This window comes from Microcebus murinus, chromosome 19, assembly GCF_040939455.1.
Source record: "Microcebus murinus isolate Inina chromosome 19, M.murinus_Inina_mat1.0, whole genome shotgun sequence".
NCBI lineage: Eukaryota > Metazoa > Chordata > Mammalia > Primates > Cheirogaleidae > Microcebus > Microcebus murinus.
The window spans coordinates 2971607-2988848 of record NC_134122.1 but is presented as its reverse complement, the minus strand read 5'-3'; the positions used below and the strand labels follow the sequence as shown (position 1 = coordinate 2988848).

General features: G+C 43.4%; 1 protein-coding gene across 2 annotated transcripts in view; it reads right to left on the bottom strand.

The window, feature by feature from the left end:
* Positions 1–17242, bottom strand: part of CLUAP1 (clusterin associated protein 1) — a 32733-nt gene that overhangs the window by 1599 nt on the left and 13892 nt on the right. The window contains exons 7-12 of one of the 2 annotated variants that reach the window (XM_075995026.1): positions 15100–15233; positions 11929–12070; positions 9355–9427; positions 6434–6541; positions 1914–1969; positions 1584–1640 (exon numbers count right to left, since the gene is read on the bottom strand). In XM_075995026.1, coding sequence (XP_075851141.1) covers positions 1584–1640; positions 1914–1969; positions 6434–6541; positions 9355–9427; positions 11929–12070; positions 15100–15233 — 570 coding nt within the window. The remainder of the gene's footprint in view (positions 1–1583; positions 1641–1913; positions 1970–6433; positions 6542–9354; positions 9428–11928; positions 12071–15099; positions 15234–17242) is intronic. The other variant, XM_075995027.1, reaches the window with a different exon arrangement.

Genomic DNA, 17242 nt, shown 5'->3' with positions numbered 1-17242 from the left:
TCAGGTCAGGAAATGAAAACTCTGCTTTCAGTTGATTAGACTACAATCGAAGCATCCTTCATTTCTTTCCCCAACACCTGATATCCAACCAGTTAACAAAACCTGATGGTTCAGACCCTAGAAACATATCCAGAATCTGACCACTTCCCAACCCCTCTGCTGCCACACCTTAGGCTAAGCCACTATCACCTGTGACCTACACGACTACAACTGCCTCCTAACTGTTTTCTCTCAAAGGTGGGTCAGCTCTTGGCCATTCTGGGCTCACAATTCTCCAGTGCCTTCCTGTCAGAGGGAACGTGGAGTCATCGCATCCTGCGAACCCCTCTCTCTCCCCCTGCACCCAAGTTCACTCCACCTCAGCCCTGTGGAGTTCTCTTTTCCTGCACCCAAATTCACTCCACCTCAGCCCCTCCTTTCACTCAGGCCTCTGCCCAAACGCCCCCATATCAGAGGTCTCCCAGCCACACCAAAGACATCACTCCTTGTCCCCTGCACCTGCTTATTTCTCGTCTAACACTCACGCCCTGATATGTGTGCTCCGCCACTACTGTCCGAACCTGTGGGAGCAGGGACTTTGTTTCTGCTCCCTGCTGTGTTCCCCACCATCCATAATAATCCCTGGCATGTGACAGGCACTCAATAGATACATTCTGAGTGACTGAGCAAACACGTGAGGATGAATCCTGTGCCTGGGAGGATGCATGGACACGGCCTGCTTGACATAAACAGCAACAACGAGGCACAGAGATCTAAGCTGCAACTAACTGTTCATTCTGAGAAGCTCGAAAGCAAATCCTAAGGGACAAGGCGGGATGGCACTTCTTTACAGACCATCTCCTATGAATTCGAGGCCTGCTCTTCTCTGTGCACCCTGTCCAGCAACCCGAGTGACGGCTCCCTCCTGTGAATTTCTGTAACAGTGTACACGGTGGGCAAGCGAATCTTTGCACAAGAACATAAGGCCCTGTTTCTGTCTCTGTGCAGCCACTACTGCCATGCCTCTAGCATCTACCTGCTGCAGATGTGACAGGTCTTAGCCTCGCTCCCCTGCACCATATGGGCTGAGCAGCACATAGGACTGCAACAAAGAATGAAGTCCGAGTGACAGACAGTGCAGTCCTGATGACTTGATGCTGCCAAGGACCCCTGGTCTCCCCTCCAGTTAAGTCCTCTAGTCAGTTATCCACCCAATAAAGCTCAAGGCGCCGGCAGCCTGATGGCTCGCCCTCTTGCCCAGCCTCCCTGAGACCCTGGTCTGGGGAGAGTGCTGTTTCCATGTTCCCTCCCCAGAACAGAGCAGAAGAGAGGCCTGGTCCTGACCCACAGCGGGCAGCATTATCCCTTCATTTCTATGTTACGGTGCCTGATAACCCCCCAACCACAGCTTTTCTCATCTCTTGGGTCAGTGCTCTTGCCTCTCCTTAGCATGGGATCTTCGGTCGATTCCATCCCACACTGTAATCCACTTTGAGTGGCTTCCTGCCCAGGACAGAGGAAGCATCACCCTGGGGAAAGGCCCTTGCTGGCCCTGAGCAGGCTGACACACACCAACAAGCGGACGAGGCAAAAAAGAAACCAACCTGCTTCTTGGAGCTGGAAGTCTTGCATTTACCTAAGAGAGCTGGTGCTGCTTCCATCTTTGGAAAGCAAGAATGGAAAGAACAGTGAGAAGGCAAAAAAAGTAGAACAAGCACATTCATTTGAAAAGAAATGAGCCATCAACAAGCAAAGAAAAGAAGAAAGAGTCCAGCACCTTAGGAGGCCAAACTCTGCCATAAACCAAGCGGTAGGCTGGGCTGAGAACAGACAGTGCCCTGGCTGCTGGCAGCATCTCAGCTGGTCTCTAGTCTATGAGGACGGCCCGAGAACAGAAAGCACAGAATTGCTACAGGGAGTTGGTCAGGACTCACATCATCATCGGAGTCTCCACCTTGCATTGTGCCCATGACTCGTTTGCCGGGTCTCCCTGTGAACAAAAGCATAAAAAAATCATAAAAACTTTGGAAAATAAGGCAGGAAATAACATTCAAGATTTGCTTTCCCTCAGAAAATTAGGAAGAAGAATCACACCAAAATATTTACTTAGGTAGCATCCAATTAATCAGAACTGTCAACAAACAGTAATGGATTTTCTGCATTTCCACTTGAGAAAAAGAAACAGACAATAAAATATAAGTGCAAATCATGAATTAAAAAAATAAACAAGGCCGGGCACAGTGGCTCACGCCTGAAATCCTAGCACTCTGGGAGGCCGAGGCGGGCGGATTGCTGGAGGTCAGGATTCAAGACCAGCCTGAGCAAGAGCAAGATCCCGTCTCTACTATAAATAGAAAAATTAATTGGCCAACTAACATATATAGAAAAAATTAGCCGGGCATGGTAGCGCATGCCTGTAGTCCCAGCTACTCGGGAGGCTGAGGCAAAAGGATTGCTTAAGCCCAGGAGTTTGAGGTAGCTGTGAGCTAGGCTGATGCCACGGCACTCACTGTAGCTTGGGCAACAAAGTGAGACTCTGTCTCAAAAAAACAAAACAAACAAACAAAATAAACATGCACCTTGTAATTGTTTTAAAGAAAAATCACTGAAGCCCATTACTAGTTGATACGCAGTGCAACTGGTATGCTATCTGTTGAAAAAAATATATATTCTCCCTTGTATTTGGATATATGAGCTTCAGAGAGAAAAAAATTGAAAAAACATGTTAAGTACAATAATTAGTTCATGTTTCAAACACCATCATTATCTAAGGGATTCTCTATTCCTCCTCTGCAAGTCAAAAATGACTGTATGTGATTTCTGCAAAAACTCAGCTGTCCTTTACCGGGGGCAGGGTGGAGGGGGCACAGAGAACTAGACTCATACCCTAAGGCTGAGAAAGGAGTGATCCTGACTGCAGGCCCCGGCTTTGGGAGAAAGGCAGCACAGATAGAAGCTGGCTCAGGACAGACCTGGAGACAGATGACTGGGCATTAATTTACAGAAACTTGCCCTTGGTCAGACAAAATACAAAATCTTGTGTTTGAAGACCTTATTTATAGTTTTTGCAAAAGGACTGTGATTTACTCTGCAGGCTAAGCGCTCAGCAGAATTTTGCAGAACCAGTGCTTTTACTAGATTATACTGAGCCAATCGCACACCTTTTTATTGCCCTGGCTCCTGTCCATCAAATGAGAATCATAATTAATAAGCTCTGAAGCCTTTAAACCTTTTAAAGCTCATGAAGCTTTTAAAAAGTAAAAGGAATAAAAAGGAAATCAGAGCATCTAATTATCCTGTGGAAAAAGTAAAATATCGTAAATGAAGATAGCTGAGCCTAGAACGTGAAAGCAGTTAATAACAAAAGCTAATGTAAATGATGAAAGAAAGATGATTTTACCCCTTAAATTTTTATATATGATAAAAATGCAGGTGGAAAGATGGAAGACTACCAGGCTACCGAGGAGACTACTTTTGTTGTGGATGAAGTGAGCAACAATGTAAAAGAGGCTATAGAAAGTGCGATTGGGCCGGGCGTGGTGGCTCACGCCTGTAATCCTAGCACTTTGCGAGGCCGAGGCGGGCGGATTGCTCAAGGTCAGGAGTTCGAAACTAGTCTGATCGAGACCCCGTCTCTACCAAAAATAGAAATAAATTAATTGACCAACTAAAAATATATATACAAAAAATTAGCCGGGCATGGTGGCGCATGCCTGTAGTCCCAGCTACTCGGGAGGCTGAGGCAGTAGGATCGCTGAGCCCCGGAGATTGAGGTTGCTGTGAGCCAGGCTGACGCCACGGCACTCACTCTAGCCTGGGCAACAAAGTGAGACTCTGTCTCAAAAAAAAAAAAAAAAAAGAAAAGAAAAAGAAAGTGCGATCGGCGGTAACACTTACTAACACAACAAAGTCAACCAGTGGACCACAAATGTAGTAGAACAAACTTTAAGCCAACTCACCAAGCTGGGAAAACCATTTAAATACATTGTGACCTGTGTAATTATGCAGAAGAATGGAGCTGGACTACACACAGCAAGTTCCTGCTTCTGGGACAGCTCTACTGATGGGAGTTGTACCATGTGATGGGAGAACAAGACCATGTACTGCATTGTCAGCGCCTTTGGACTGTCCATTTGACCTCCTAGTCCAGCCTGTGATCTTTCACCTCTGTCTCAACGTTTCTTTTCCATTTTCTAACCACCAACTATGAATTCAAATGAACACCTTTCTTGTCCTTAAGTGTATGTTTTGTGGCACTCTCAAAATATAGAGGAAAAAAACCAAATGACTGCACTGTTATGTGAACTGTACACCGTAACGCAGATGAATAATTTGCAGTGTGTAGTCTGAAGCCTATATTGTCACTTGTCTTAACTCTGAATATTTCTTTTCAAAGGTGCTAAAAGCTGAAATCTGCTAATGTGAAACTTGCTCTACTCTTTGAAATGATTCAAATACACTAATTTTCCATACTTTATACTTTTGTTAGAATAAATTATTCAGATTTTAAAAAAAAATGCAACTGTGCTCCAAACATTAACAGATGGTAGGTACGAAATGTTTTTAAAGGCAAATATAGGGCAATCTAGTAGTATCTACCAAAATATAAATATACACAACCTTTGACTAAAGAATTCTACTTTTTTTTTTTTTTTTTTTTTTGAGACAGAGTCTCGCTTTGTTGCCCAGGCTAGAGTGAGTGCCGTGGCGTCAGCCTAGCTCACAGCAACCTCAAACTCCTGGGCTAGAGTGATCCTTCTGCCTCAGCCTCCCGGGTAGCTGGGACTACAGGCATGCGCCACCATGCCCGGCTAATTTTTTTTTTTTATATATATATATCAGTTGGCCAATTAATTTCTTTCTATTTATAGTAGAGACGGGGTCTCGCTCTTGCTCAGGCTGGTTTCGAACTCCTGACTTTGAGCAATCCGCCCGCCTCGGCCTCCCAAGAGCTAGGATTACAGGCGTGAGCCACAGTGCCCGGCCTAGAATTCTACTTTTAATGATGAAACCTAAAGAAACATTTGCAGATATGCGGGAGATGTATATACGAGGGAAAGAGTGGAAATAAATATCCATGTGAGAATGCCCAAGTAAATTATGGGTATAGTCATTCTATGGAATATGATATAGCCATTAAAAAGAATGAAGCAGAACTATACTTTACTGACATGAGAAGAGTTCCACTGTAAGTAATTTAAAAAAAAAGAAGCAAGTTGCAGAACCATATGTATAGTCTTGTTCCATTTAGATTAAAATTTTCTTAGGTGATCTTTGTATCTATGTTTGATTGTATGTGTGTAGGTATGTATGTGTATGCATGTGCATGCATGTGTGTATGCATATGTATATATACAGAAAGGCAATTTGTAAGGAGACCCTCTCTCCCAGGTACTAGCCGTGACTGCTCTAGGGTGGGATTGGGACATGAGGAAGACCCCAGAGGGCATTTGCGTTTGCTCCACAAACTTTGTTGTTTGAGTCTTTTTTGTTTTTTTTTAATGGATGGGGTCTCGCCATGTTGCCCAGGCTGGAGTCCAGTAACTGTTCACAGGTGTGATTATAACACACTACAGCCCTGAACTCCTGGACTCAAGCGATCCTTCTGCCTCAGCCTCCCAAGTAGCTGGGACTGAAGGTGAGCCACTGCACTTGGCCTTGTTGCTTGAATCTTTTGCAATGAGAAAGAAATTACAAAAATATATTTTTTAAGGCAGAGATGCTCACAAAAGTCTCTTCTTCGTGCATTAATTCTTGGGCATAAGGAATATAATTGCACTGAAATCAGTTTAGGACCCAAAAAGGGTTAGATATATAGCTCAGTTGCAGAGGCAATGTGTTCCCATGGCCTCTGTGAGAAGCACCAAACCACAAGTATGAATCAGCTACTCTCAGGATCACAGGTGAGAGTATTAGCAGCAAAGATGACCACTGAGCAGTATAAGGACCAAATCCTGATCAATAACAGGGCAGAGGAGGGCACGGTGGTTCATGCCTATAATCCTAGCACTCTGGGAGGCCGAGGCAGGTGGATAGCTCAAGGTGAGGAGTTCGAGACCAGCCTGAGCAAGAGTGAGACCCCATCTCTACTAAAAATTAATTGACCAACTAAAAATATATATACAAAAAATATTAGCTGGGCATGGTGGCGCATGCCTGTAGTCCCAGCTACTCAGGAGGCTGAGGCAGGAGGATTGCTTGAGCCCAGGAGATTGAGGTTGCTACAAATTAGGCTGACGCCATGGCACTCACTCTAGCTTGGGCAACAAAGACAGACTCTGTCTCAAAAAAAAAAAAAAAAACAGGGCAGGATAAACCTGAAGGAAGAAGTGCTCCCAAGGGCCATTCACAGTGTGCCTGTGACCCTTAATACTAAGCAGCCCTGACCCAGTTCTGGCCATGCTGTTCTGAGAGCAGGGCACAGGAGGAGGGTGAATGAAAGAAGATGTGGTACCTTGCATGAGTACTTCCATGGCTGTCCGTGGCTTGGACAGTCGCCTCTCTTCCAATTCACTGTCGGATTCATCATCCTCCTGGATGTCTATGTCTGAGCCATCGTTACCTGGCAGGAACATAAGTTGACAAACAAAAGAGTGGCTCTGTCATTACAACTAAAACAGCTTCTGTCCAGCAAGGCTTGCACACAAAAGTCTTTTACATAGACTTTCTTTCTTTACTTTCTTTCTTTTGATGCATTAGGTTTTATGAGACTCTGGATTTGCCTGTAGATACTTAGTGAAGAGTTAATGCAGACAATGATAGGCAGTGTTTTTTTTTAAAATCAATTCTCCAAAGCAAGAAAAAAGTTGGTCAAATGTATTAGTTAAAAACACTATCATGGCCGGGCGCGGTGGCTCACGCCTGTAATCCTAGCTCTCTGGGAGGCCGAGGCGGGTGGATTGCTCGAGGTCAGGAGTTCAAACCCAGCCTGAGCAAGAGCGAGACCCCGTCTCTAATAAAAAAAAACAAAAAAAACACTATCATAATCTGCAAAAAAATTTCATCATAAAGATATATATCCCATCATAAAGATATATATTTTAAAAGGTTGTTTTCAGCACAACAGCTCTTTATATTAATTTTTATTTTCTTTCTTTTCTTTTTTGGAGACAAGGTTTTGCTCTGTCACACAGGCTGGAGTGCAGTGGCATGATCATAGCTCACTGCAGCCTCAAACTCCTGGGCTCAAGTGATCCTCCTGCCTCAGCCTCCCAAAGTGCTGGGATTACAGGTGTGAGCCACCACTCCCAGCCTATATTCATTTCTTAAATACTTTTTTTGAGTCTTGTGCCTGCAGGTAGAATACTTCCTAAAGGGAACTTACAGAAAGAGAGTTTCCAAAGTGTTGGAGGTTTGGGGGTAGGGGGTTTCACTGCCTGGCATCTGACATATCTGCACCCAGGGAGCCTGCAGGTTTTAGGGAAATGGAATTGGAGGAGTCTGCAGTTGCTATGCTGATTACTGACTCAGAAGTTAGTGTGGAAGTATAGTAATCGTTAGTCTACCAAGGCCAGGCATGGTGGCTCACGCCTACATAACTCAGTACTTTGGGAGGCCAAGGCAGGAGGATTGCATGAGCCCCGGAGTTGAAGGTTACAGTGAGCTACTATTGTGCCACTGTACTCCAGCCAAGGTGACAAAGCAAGGGCCTATCTCTAAAAAAAAGAGACTTTGCTTTGCCCCTGCTATAAGAGGGATGGAATGGTAGCTAACTCTGGCTGAGTGCTGAGGGATGGTTCAGTTTCTGCTCTCTTTAGCCCTGGAGAGAAGAGCTGTGCTCTATAGTACAGAGGGGGCAAACCTGGGAGCTGGAGAGGCCATAATAGCATCCTTCAAGGGCTTCAACACAATTAATTTGAAAACCACTATTTCCAAAAGTCTTTACAGATAATACGATTAAGTATTAACATAAATTAATAACTACAAAATGAAATCACTATTCAGCTTAGTTCACTTTTTACTTCACCCAGGATAATTATGACATTAAATCCTTACCCCATGCAATGCAAATCAAATGATACAATGAATGTTAAAATGAAATACATATCTCTCAGGCTTAATGAGATTTTTTTCTGACAGCTCAAACCAATACAGACTAAGAACTGAGCAGGTAAGCTAAAGTTAATGGCTATGGTATGAATGTGTCTCCCCCAAAATGTGCTGGAAACGTAATCCCCAGTACAACAGTATTGGGATGTGGGGCCTAAAGGGAGGCCTTAGGTCAGAGGGTGGAGCCCTCACGAATGAGTTGATGCTGATTATAAAAGGGCCTGAGGCTGCAAGTTCCATGTTAAGCTCTCTCTCACCCTCTCTTTGCCCTGTGCCATGGAACGGCACAGCAGGAAGGCCCTTGCTAGATGGCAGCTCCTTGATCCTGGACTTGCCAGCCTCCAGAACCATGACCCAATAAGTTTCTGTTTATAATAATAATCTAATATTAACATTATATAATACACACATATTGTATATATGTGTATATATACACACAGTCAGCCCTTTCTGTATTTGTGGATTCCACATCCATGGATTCAGCCAACCATGGATCAAAAATATTCACAAAACAAAAAAATTCCACAAAGTTCCAAAAAGCAAAATTAGAATTTGCCTCATGCCAAGTACTATGTCGAATCCACGTGAATGAAGCAATGTGTAGGCACTGTATTAAGTATTTTATGTAGTCTACAGATGATTTAAGGTATATGGGAAGGGGGAGCAAAAATAATAAAGTATATGAGAAGATATGCACAGATATATGCAAATACTATGCATTTTATATAAAGGACTTGAACATCTGGGGATTTTGGTATCTGCAGGGGGTCCTGGTACCAATACCCCCCAGATACTGAGGGATAACATTATATATATGATATACATGTAAAATATATAATTACTCAGTCTCAGGTATTATTATAGCAGCACAAAACAGACTAAGACATCAATGCATGCTGATACTGAGTTGTTATTGGCGTATTAAAATTAAGTATGGCTGTCCGGACGCAGTGGCTCACGCCTGTAATCCTAGCACTCTGGGAGGCCGAGGTGAGAGGACTGCTCGAGCTCAGGAGTTTGAGACCAGGCTGAGCAAGAAGAGCAAGACCGTGTCTTTACTAAAAATAGAAAAAATTCACCAGGCATGGTGGTGTGTGCCTGCAGTCCCAGCTACTTGGGAGGCTAAAGCAGGAGGATCTCCTGAGCCCAGGGGTTTGAGGCTGCTGTGAAATAGACAGATGCTGCAATACACTAGCTTGGGTAAAACAGAGTGAGACTCTGTCTCAAAAGAAGAAAAGAATATAAATATTTTTAAAAAATATGTAAAATTTTCAAGGCTAAAAATGCTTGTCCAGAATGGACACTGTCTACAAAGTACGGCCTTACTTCCACTCTTGAGTAGTCGCTTTTCTTCTTCCTTTAGCTTGTTCTGCATCAGACGGAGAGTATTTTCAGCTTCCTGTGGAAAAGTAAAAAGATTCAAAAGAGATGATCCTTTTGTGGACCATTTCTACTCTTCACCACTGTGTAAGTGCTACTATGTTTGTAATACAGAACAAGAAAAGATCCAACCTCAAGGAAGGGGACGAGAACTAACACTGCTTAAGCAGCTCTAGGGTCCACAAACTTGGCACCCTTTCTCTTTGAGGTCACCAGCGGCTCTGTGACACTTCTCTGCCTCTGAGGAGAACCAAATGACACAGCTAAATGCCCATTGTGTGTGCCGAGACAATTGTGGACAAAGAGCAGATGCACCTAACTTTGGGACAGGGACAGACCTCTTGCTCTCAAAAGAGGAAAGCATGGATTTTATAATTTTTTTGCCCTGTACTGCCTTCAAATTCCAGTCTTGAAAGATGCCAAATGGTGTGGGGCAGGTCGATGAGAAGAGAAAGAAAGAAAAACTAGTCTTACTTCCTGGGACGGGGCAGGAAGGAGGTTAACACTTATAAAATGCGGCCCTGGTTATTGTCAAGAGGGAGAATGGGAATGGAAATCAGCTTTCCTCTCTCATTGTGTTGTCCTTCTAAAAATTAAAAAGAAATCGGCTGGGCCCAGTGGCTCACGCCTGTAATCCTAGCACTCTGGAAGGCCGAGGCGGGTGGATCACTCAAGGTCAGGAGTTCAAAACCAGCCTAAGCAAGAGTGAGACCCCATCTCTACTATAAATAGAAAGACATTAATTGGCCAATTAAAAATATATAGAAAAAATTAGCCGGGCATGGTGGAGCATGCCTGTAGTCCCAGCTACTTGGGAGGTTGAGGCAGGAGGATTGCTTGAGCCCAGGAGTTTGAGGTTGCTGTTAGCTAGGCTGATGCCATAGCACTCTAGCCTGGGCAACAAAGTGAGACTCTGTCTCAAAAAAAAGAAAAGAAATCACTGTGTTTCAGGCATGGGATATCTCAAGGGAACAGGTATTAAGGAGAGAGAGTAGGACTGAGTGAGGGGAAAGGAGGAGAAATATCTGCTGAAGGCAGGTTAGGAAAGGCACATCCTCAGCAGTGACTCACTCGGGCACCTACGAGCCATCCTGAGCCATATTCTTCACTATGTTCTCTGAACCCAGGGTGGCCCCAGATGATACAACAAAACGGTCAAAGCTTCTTTTCACTGGCCCTTTACTGTCCTTCCCAGGTACCCAATGTTTAAAATGTTCTAAAATCCAGGCTCTTCCTGTTGCCCTAAAAATGTGCCTGTCCTATACCCTATTTCTCCATGGCCTGCCTCTCTGCGACAGAGTAATGCTAGTGACAAGTTACTCTCAAGATGACGTGTGCCTATACGAATGCATTGGTTATTCCCAGTCAGCCCTCCTGGACAAGAAAATAGCCCTGCCTTATTCGAACACACAGATGAGAGTGACCAGCACAGCCTCAATACCGAAAGCTGTCAAGGACAGTGTGAGAAAGGGAGAATGTAGACCAATTTCGTCATGAACACAGATTCTAAATGACCATTCTTAGGTTAAGCAGAAATATCCCAAGAGACAAGGTCAATTCAAAAAATGATTGTAACTTGGTCCAATTTCCTTTGTTCTAAATTCCACATTTGTGAACTCACGCTGGGATCTCAAATTCTCTTCCCTAAATGGCCTTACCTACTAGGATGACAGGAACCGCAAAAGAGCTGGTCAAGTTCTGGGTTATACGTGTTTCCCACGATCAATAGCCTGCTACTCCTCTTCACAGAGCAGTCTCCAATGAGCTAGTTTATGATTCAATCAACTAAGGCTTGAAAATCTTTACATGAACTGACCAAGCAAGTTTTTAGATCTGTATTCAAGACCATTTACATAATTTGTGGGGATCAATGCAAAATAAAATGCACTTTAAAATGATTACAAATTTCAGGACAGTAACAGCAGAGCATGGAAGTAAGCACAGGTCACATGTTGCCCTGTCTGTACTACTAATTGACTAAATCCTGATGAAAACATAACATCAAAGAGTTGAGGCTGGGCACCATGGATCACACCTGTAATCCCAATGCTTTGGGAAGCTGAGGCAGAAGGATCATTTGAGCCTAGAAGTTTGAGACCAGCCTGGACAATATAGCGAGACACCATTTCTACAAAATAATAAGAGAAATTAGCCAGGCATGGTGGCATATGCCTATAGTCTCAGCTATTTAGGAGGCTAGGGCAGGAGGATCTCTTGAACCCAGGAGTTTGAGGTTGCAGGGAGTTATTATTTTTTTTTTTTTCTCTACAATACAGCCAGGCATATGGAGCTATGATGATATCACTGCACTCTAGCTTGGGCAACAGAGTGAGACCCTGTCCCCTCAAAAAAAGAAAAAGATTTGATAACCCTGGAATCCAGGCTACATTGCCAGCAAAACAAAAGAATTACACAAGCAATCTTCAGACTGACCAGGGAGAAAATACATTTACTGGTATTTTTTTTCAGGATATTTATAAACTGAAAGAATGGTCTGCATAGAATAGGCTAAACACTCACCTCAAACCTCTCCTGCTCCATCCTGTGATGGTCCTCAAGTTGTTGTTCCAGGTAAGTCAAATTTCGAAATTTCTCTAGATAAATGTCATACTGCTTCTGCAATTCTTCTTCAATCTTCTCATACTCATCCATAAAGGCTGGCCTAAAGCAAGCAAATAAAATAAAAAGTGAAAGGTTAAACACACAGTATTTTGAAATTCATATTGAGAACTCCAGACTCCATCATGGCTTTCTTTGGAAATCTTTAATTAGACACAATTCCTCACTCTTGTAACTAGTTAACACTAATTGCCCTCTTCTCCTCCTGCCCACCAAGACAAACATACTTCTTTTAAATCATAAATAAGATGTGTTCTTTGTAAAAACTTGAAATAATCCTGAAAGTATAAACAATGATGAAAAAATTATTCATAATTCCATCACTAGGTATAAGCACTTAATATATGACATATATCTTTCCAGACTTTTCTATGTATAGGTACAGATAAGAATGCATTTTTAAACAAAAATTAAATATATTGCCATAAAGTTTATTTATTTATTTATTTTTGAGACAGAGTCTCACTTTGTTGCCTGGGCTAGAGTGCCGTGGCATCTAGCTCACAGCAACCTCAAACTCCTGGGCTCAAGCAATCCTCCTGCCTCAGCCTCTCGAGTAGCTGGGACTACAGCCATGTGCCACCATGCCCGGCTCATTTTTTCTGTATATTTTTTTAGTTGGCCAATTAATTTATTTCTATATTTTAGTATGGGGTCTCGCTCTTTCTCAGGCTGATCTCGAACTCCTGATCTTGAGCAATCCGCCCGCCTTGGCCTCCCAGAGTGCTAGGATTACAGGTGTGAGCCACTGCACCGTGCCTGCCATAAAGTTTTGTAGTCTTTTTTTTAACTTCAGTATATAATAGATTTCAGTAGAGTTCAAAAATAATCATATACCATATACTTCTCTCAAAATTGATAAATTACATATATACATTTTCTTAGGTATAATAGTCCACTGTCTTGATATTCTATCAGTTCTCTAAAAAGGGAAACATAGGTTGCTACAAATTAAAGCTGTTTTTAAATAATATAAAGTTAAAAAATAAAAACCATGACATAAAAACTTGTTTCAACTGATTTGCTGAATTTTACTTTTTTTCCTTCTTAATGATCTTAAAGAGAAAATTCTGCTCCTTCAAAAATAAAAAAAATGAACTAAAAAATAATTTATAATCTTTTGAACTGGGGCAAAACAAAAATTTTTCTATTAAAAGGATCTGGGCCGGGCGCTGTGGCTCACGCCTGTAATCCTAGCTCTTGGGAGGCCGAGGCGGGCAGATTGCTCAAGGTCAGGAGTTCAAAACCAGCCTGAGCAAGAGCGAGACCCCGTCTCTACTATAAATAGAAAGAAATTAATTGGCCAACTGATATATATATAAAAAAAAATTAGCTGGGCATGGTGGCGCATGCCTGTAGTCCCAGCTACCCGGGAGGCTGAGGCAGAAGGATCACTCGAGCCCAGGAGTTTGAGGTTGCTGTGAGCTAGGCTGACGCCACGGCACTCACTCTAGCCTGGGCAACAAAGCGAGACTCTGTCTCAAAAAAAAAAAAAAAAAAAAAAAAAAAAGGATCTGAAGCTTAACAAAAGTGAATTTATGGTTTAAAGGCAGAATGGGACAAGGGGACAAATCTATCTGGCAACACTGATTTCCCTTGGTTGGGAGGACACCTTTGATGCCTCCCTGCGGTTACCCTCTGTCACCATAGGTCTGCCTTTCCACAAGTCTCAGGGCAGTAGCCAGAGTGAGGGCTAGTGACCAGTACCTCAAAAAGGCAAAACACATTCAGAGCAGATTACTAGCCGGGAAGAGGAGGGAGTCAGGAAAGAGAAAAATGGGCTGGGCATGGTGGCTCATGTCTGTAATCCTAGCACTCTGGGAGGCTGAGGCAGGAGGATCACTAGAGGTTAGGAGTTTGAGACCAGCCTGAGCAAGAGGGAGATCCTATCTTTACAAAAAATAGAAAAAGGCCGGGCGCGGTGGCTCACGCCTGTAATCCTAGCACTCTGGGAGGCCAAGGCAGGCGGATTGCTCAAGGTCAGGAGTTTGAAACCAGCCTGAGCGAGACCCCATCTCTACTAAAAATAGAAAGAAATTAATTGACCAACTAAAAATATATATACAAAAAATTAGCCGGGCATGGTGGTGCATGCCTGTAGTCCCAGCTACTCGGGAGGCTGAGGCAGGAGGATCACTTGAGCTCAGGAGATTGAGGTTGCTGTGAGCGAGGCTGATGCCACAGCACTCACTGTAGCCTGGGCAACAAAGTGAGACTCTGTCTCAAAAAAAAAAAAAAAAAAAGAAAAAAGAAAAAATTAGCCAGCTATAGTGGTGAACACCTGTAGTCCCAGCTACTTGGGAGGCTGAGGCAGAAGGATCACTTGAGCCCAGGAGTTTGAGGTTGCTGTGAGCTATGACGATGCCACTGTACTCCAGCCAGGGTGACAGAACACGATTCTGCCTCGATTAAAAAAAGAAAAAGAAGGGAGAATGAAAAGGGAGAAAGAACAGCAGCACATGGGAAAGGAAAACAAAGACACAGCAAAGGAAGGAGGGTACAAAACAAGTAAAGAGAAGAAACAGCTCTAAGAAATGTGAGGGACACACTTGAAAGGCTCCACTAACCCAGAAGGTAGTTTGTGCCACTATTATCCATGCATATTCCTTGGAAATGTATTTCCAATGAGGCAAAGTGTAATAAGAAGAAAGATGAATTACTGAGTGGTGAGGAATTATCAAAGTCTAAATAAATTCTAAAATTTACACAAACCAAGGATGGGAGTATGTTTCTGCTTCTATCTGATTTACGGCAATATCTTAGGAGACCAAGCCTCATGTAACTTTCACCATCTGGGTTTACTTACTTTGCTCTGAGTTCCAAAAAGCTATAAAAGCTTAAAGGGCAGTTCAAGGAATTAAGCAGTTTTCCAGACACATTGAAAGCAATAAAGAGAATGAGTTTAGCAGTCTGCTTGTTATGATAGGCAACACACACACATTTTGAAGTAGAGATAACCTTATGTAAAGCTTTTTTCATGCTTGAAGAGTTAGTATCATGTTATATCCTCTTAGTCTTTGTTGTAACTTCCAAAGATGTCTTTGTACACATTCTTCAGGTGTTCATATCTACCTGACACTCTGCAGAGTCTGCAGTCGCTTCCGGTTTCTTTCCAATTCTAATTTTCTCTTTTCAATTTTGGCTTCTAAATTAGCTTCATCGGAGGCCACGTTATTGAGCAGGTCTTTAGTCTTCTGAACCTGTGCCTACGTTTAATAGGAAATAATGAGACAATGTGCCAATAAGGACCGCCATCCTGACTCTTTGAAGAAAGGGATGTTTCAGCTCTTCAGGCATAGCAACATCACACTAAACAATCACAAAAGTAAACAAAGCAAACACTCCCCCAAACAATGGCATATTTAACCAACTATTACAGGGAGAATATCCAGAAAAAAATATTTTTTTCCCCATAAAAAGTGAGTTTTTCTGCCTGGGGAAATAAGTGAAGATGGAAAGAAGAGTGTCCTGATCAAGATGGAGAGAGGCCCACGCTCGTCTGTCCGGCTTGCTCGTCAGAACTGGGTGCACTCAGGAGGCTGAGGCAAGAGGACAGCTTGAGCCCAGCCGGTTAGTCTGCCTTTACATTGTTCAGGCTATGCCTAGTTACAAACACCTGACTTAAAAAAAAAAACAAAAAAACCCCACCTGACTTAGGGAATAAATGCACACACAAGTATAGCTCTACTAGGGGGGACAGAAAGAAACATGAGTGGCCCTCATCCACTGCCTGCTGGGATTGAGGGAAAAGGTTCCCCTTCCCTCTCCCTGGCAACAGAAGCTTGACTACAGACTGGACTGAAAATAAACAAAGCGAGCACCCTGAAGTCAGCACAGAAGCAGCTCCTGCAGTGGCAACGGCCACATTGGTGTCTGTCAGCCTTTGGAAGAGGGCCTGGGCAGCAGTGGGGGAAGAGGCCCTTGGGCAATGGGGCTAAGTAAAGAAAGGGATAGGAACAAGAGACCATTGAAAACAACGCAGATGTTCCTATCCACTCATAAGAGAAAGATCATATGGCCCAGCATGGTGGCTCACGCCTGTAATCCTAGCACTCTGGGAGGCCGAGGTGGGAGGATTGCTTGAGCCCAGGAGTTGGAGACCAGCCTGAGCAAGAAGTGAGACTCCATCTCTACTAAAAATAGAAAAAAATTAGCCAGGAGTGGTGGTATCCACCTGTAGTTCCAGCTACTCAGGAGGCTGAGGCAAGAGGATTGCTTGAGCCCAGGAGTTTTAGGTTGCAATGAGCTATGATGATGCCACTTCACTTTACCCTGGGTGACAGAGCAAGACTCTGTCTCCAAAAAAAGAGAGAAAGAAAGTTCATTTGAAGCAGGTAGAGGCAGAGGAAATGCACTGTCTCTTTTTTTTTTTTTTTTGAGACAGAGTCTCACTTTGTTGCCCAGGCTAGAGTGAGTGCCGTGGTGTCAGCCTAGCTCATAGCAACCTCAATCTCCTGGGCTCGAGTGATCCTTCTGCCTCAGCCTCCCGGGTAGCTGGGACTACAGGCATGCGCCACCATGCCCGGCTAATTTTTTATATATATATCAGTTGGCCAATTAATTTCTTTCTATTTATAGTAGAGACGGGGTCTCGCTCTTGCTCAGGCTGGTTTTGAACTCCTGACCTTGAGCAATCCGCCCGCCTCGGCCTCCCAAGAGCTAGGATTACAGGCGTGAGCCACAGCGCCCGGCCTGCACTGTCTCTTCATACTCATGTTTTCATCTTGTCTGGGAAGCTGGCCAGGTCAGATGCCCTGTGGTTCAGCTCCAGTCTGCTGCAGGAGGAATCTGGAATGCAACCCAGCTGAGTACATGAACTGCCTCCTCAACTGCCAACTTTCCAGCCCTGTGTTTAGTTCCTGATGGCTACCATGGGGTTTTCTCCTCTAGTACTTTACATGTGTGTAGGCACCCCATAAAGCATTACTGTTTTCCTGAAGGTCTCTGAAAAGCTATGAGGTCCACAAAGAAAGGACCTAAAAAATCCAGACACTGTTGATGGACAGATTCTCAGACACGGTGCATTTTTGTAAGCAACCACTGTTACTGATGATGAATTAATGATTTAATTTTTTTTGGTCTAAGTACACTAACAATTCCTAAGGCAATTTCATTAAAATAATCATATGACTAATCAGCCATTTGCTGCAAGTGCTTTTTTTTGTTTTTTTGTTTTTTTCTTCCTCAACAGATGCCTTAAAATGCAAGTGCTTTA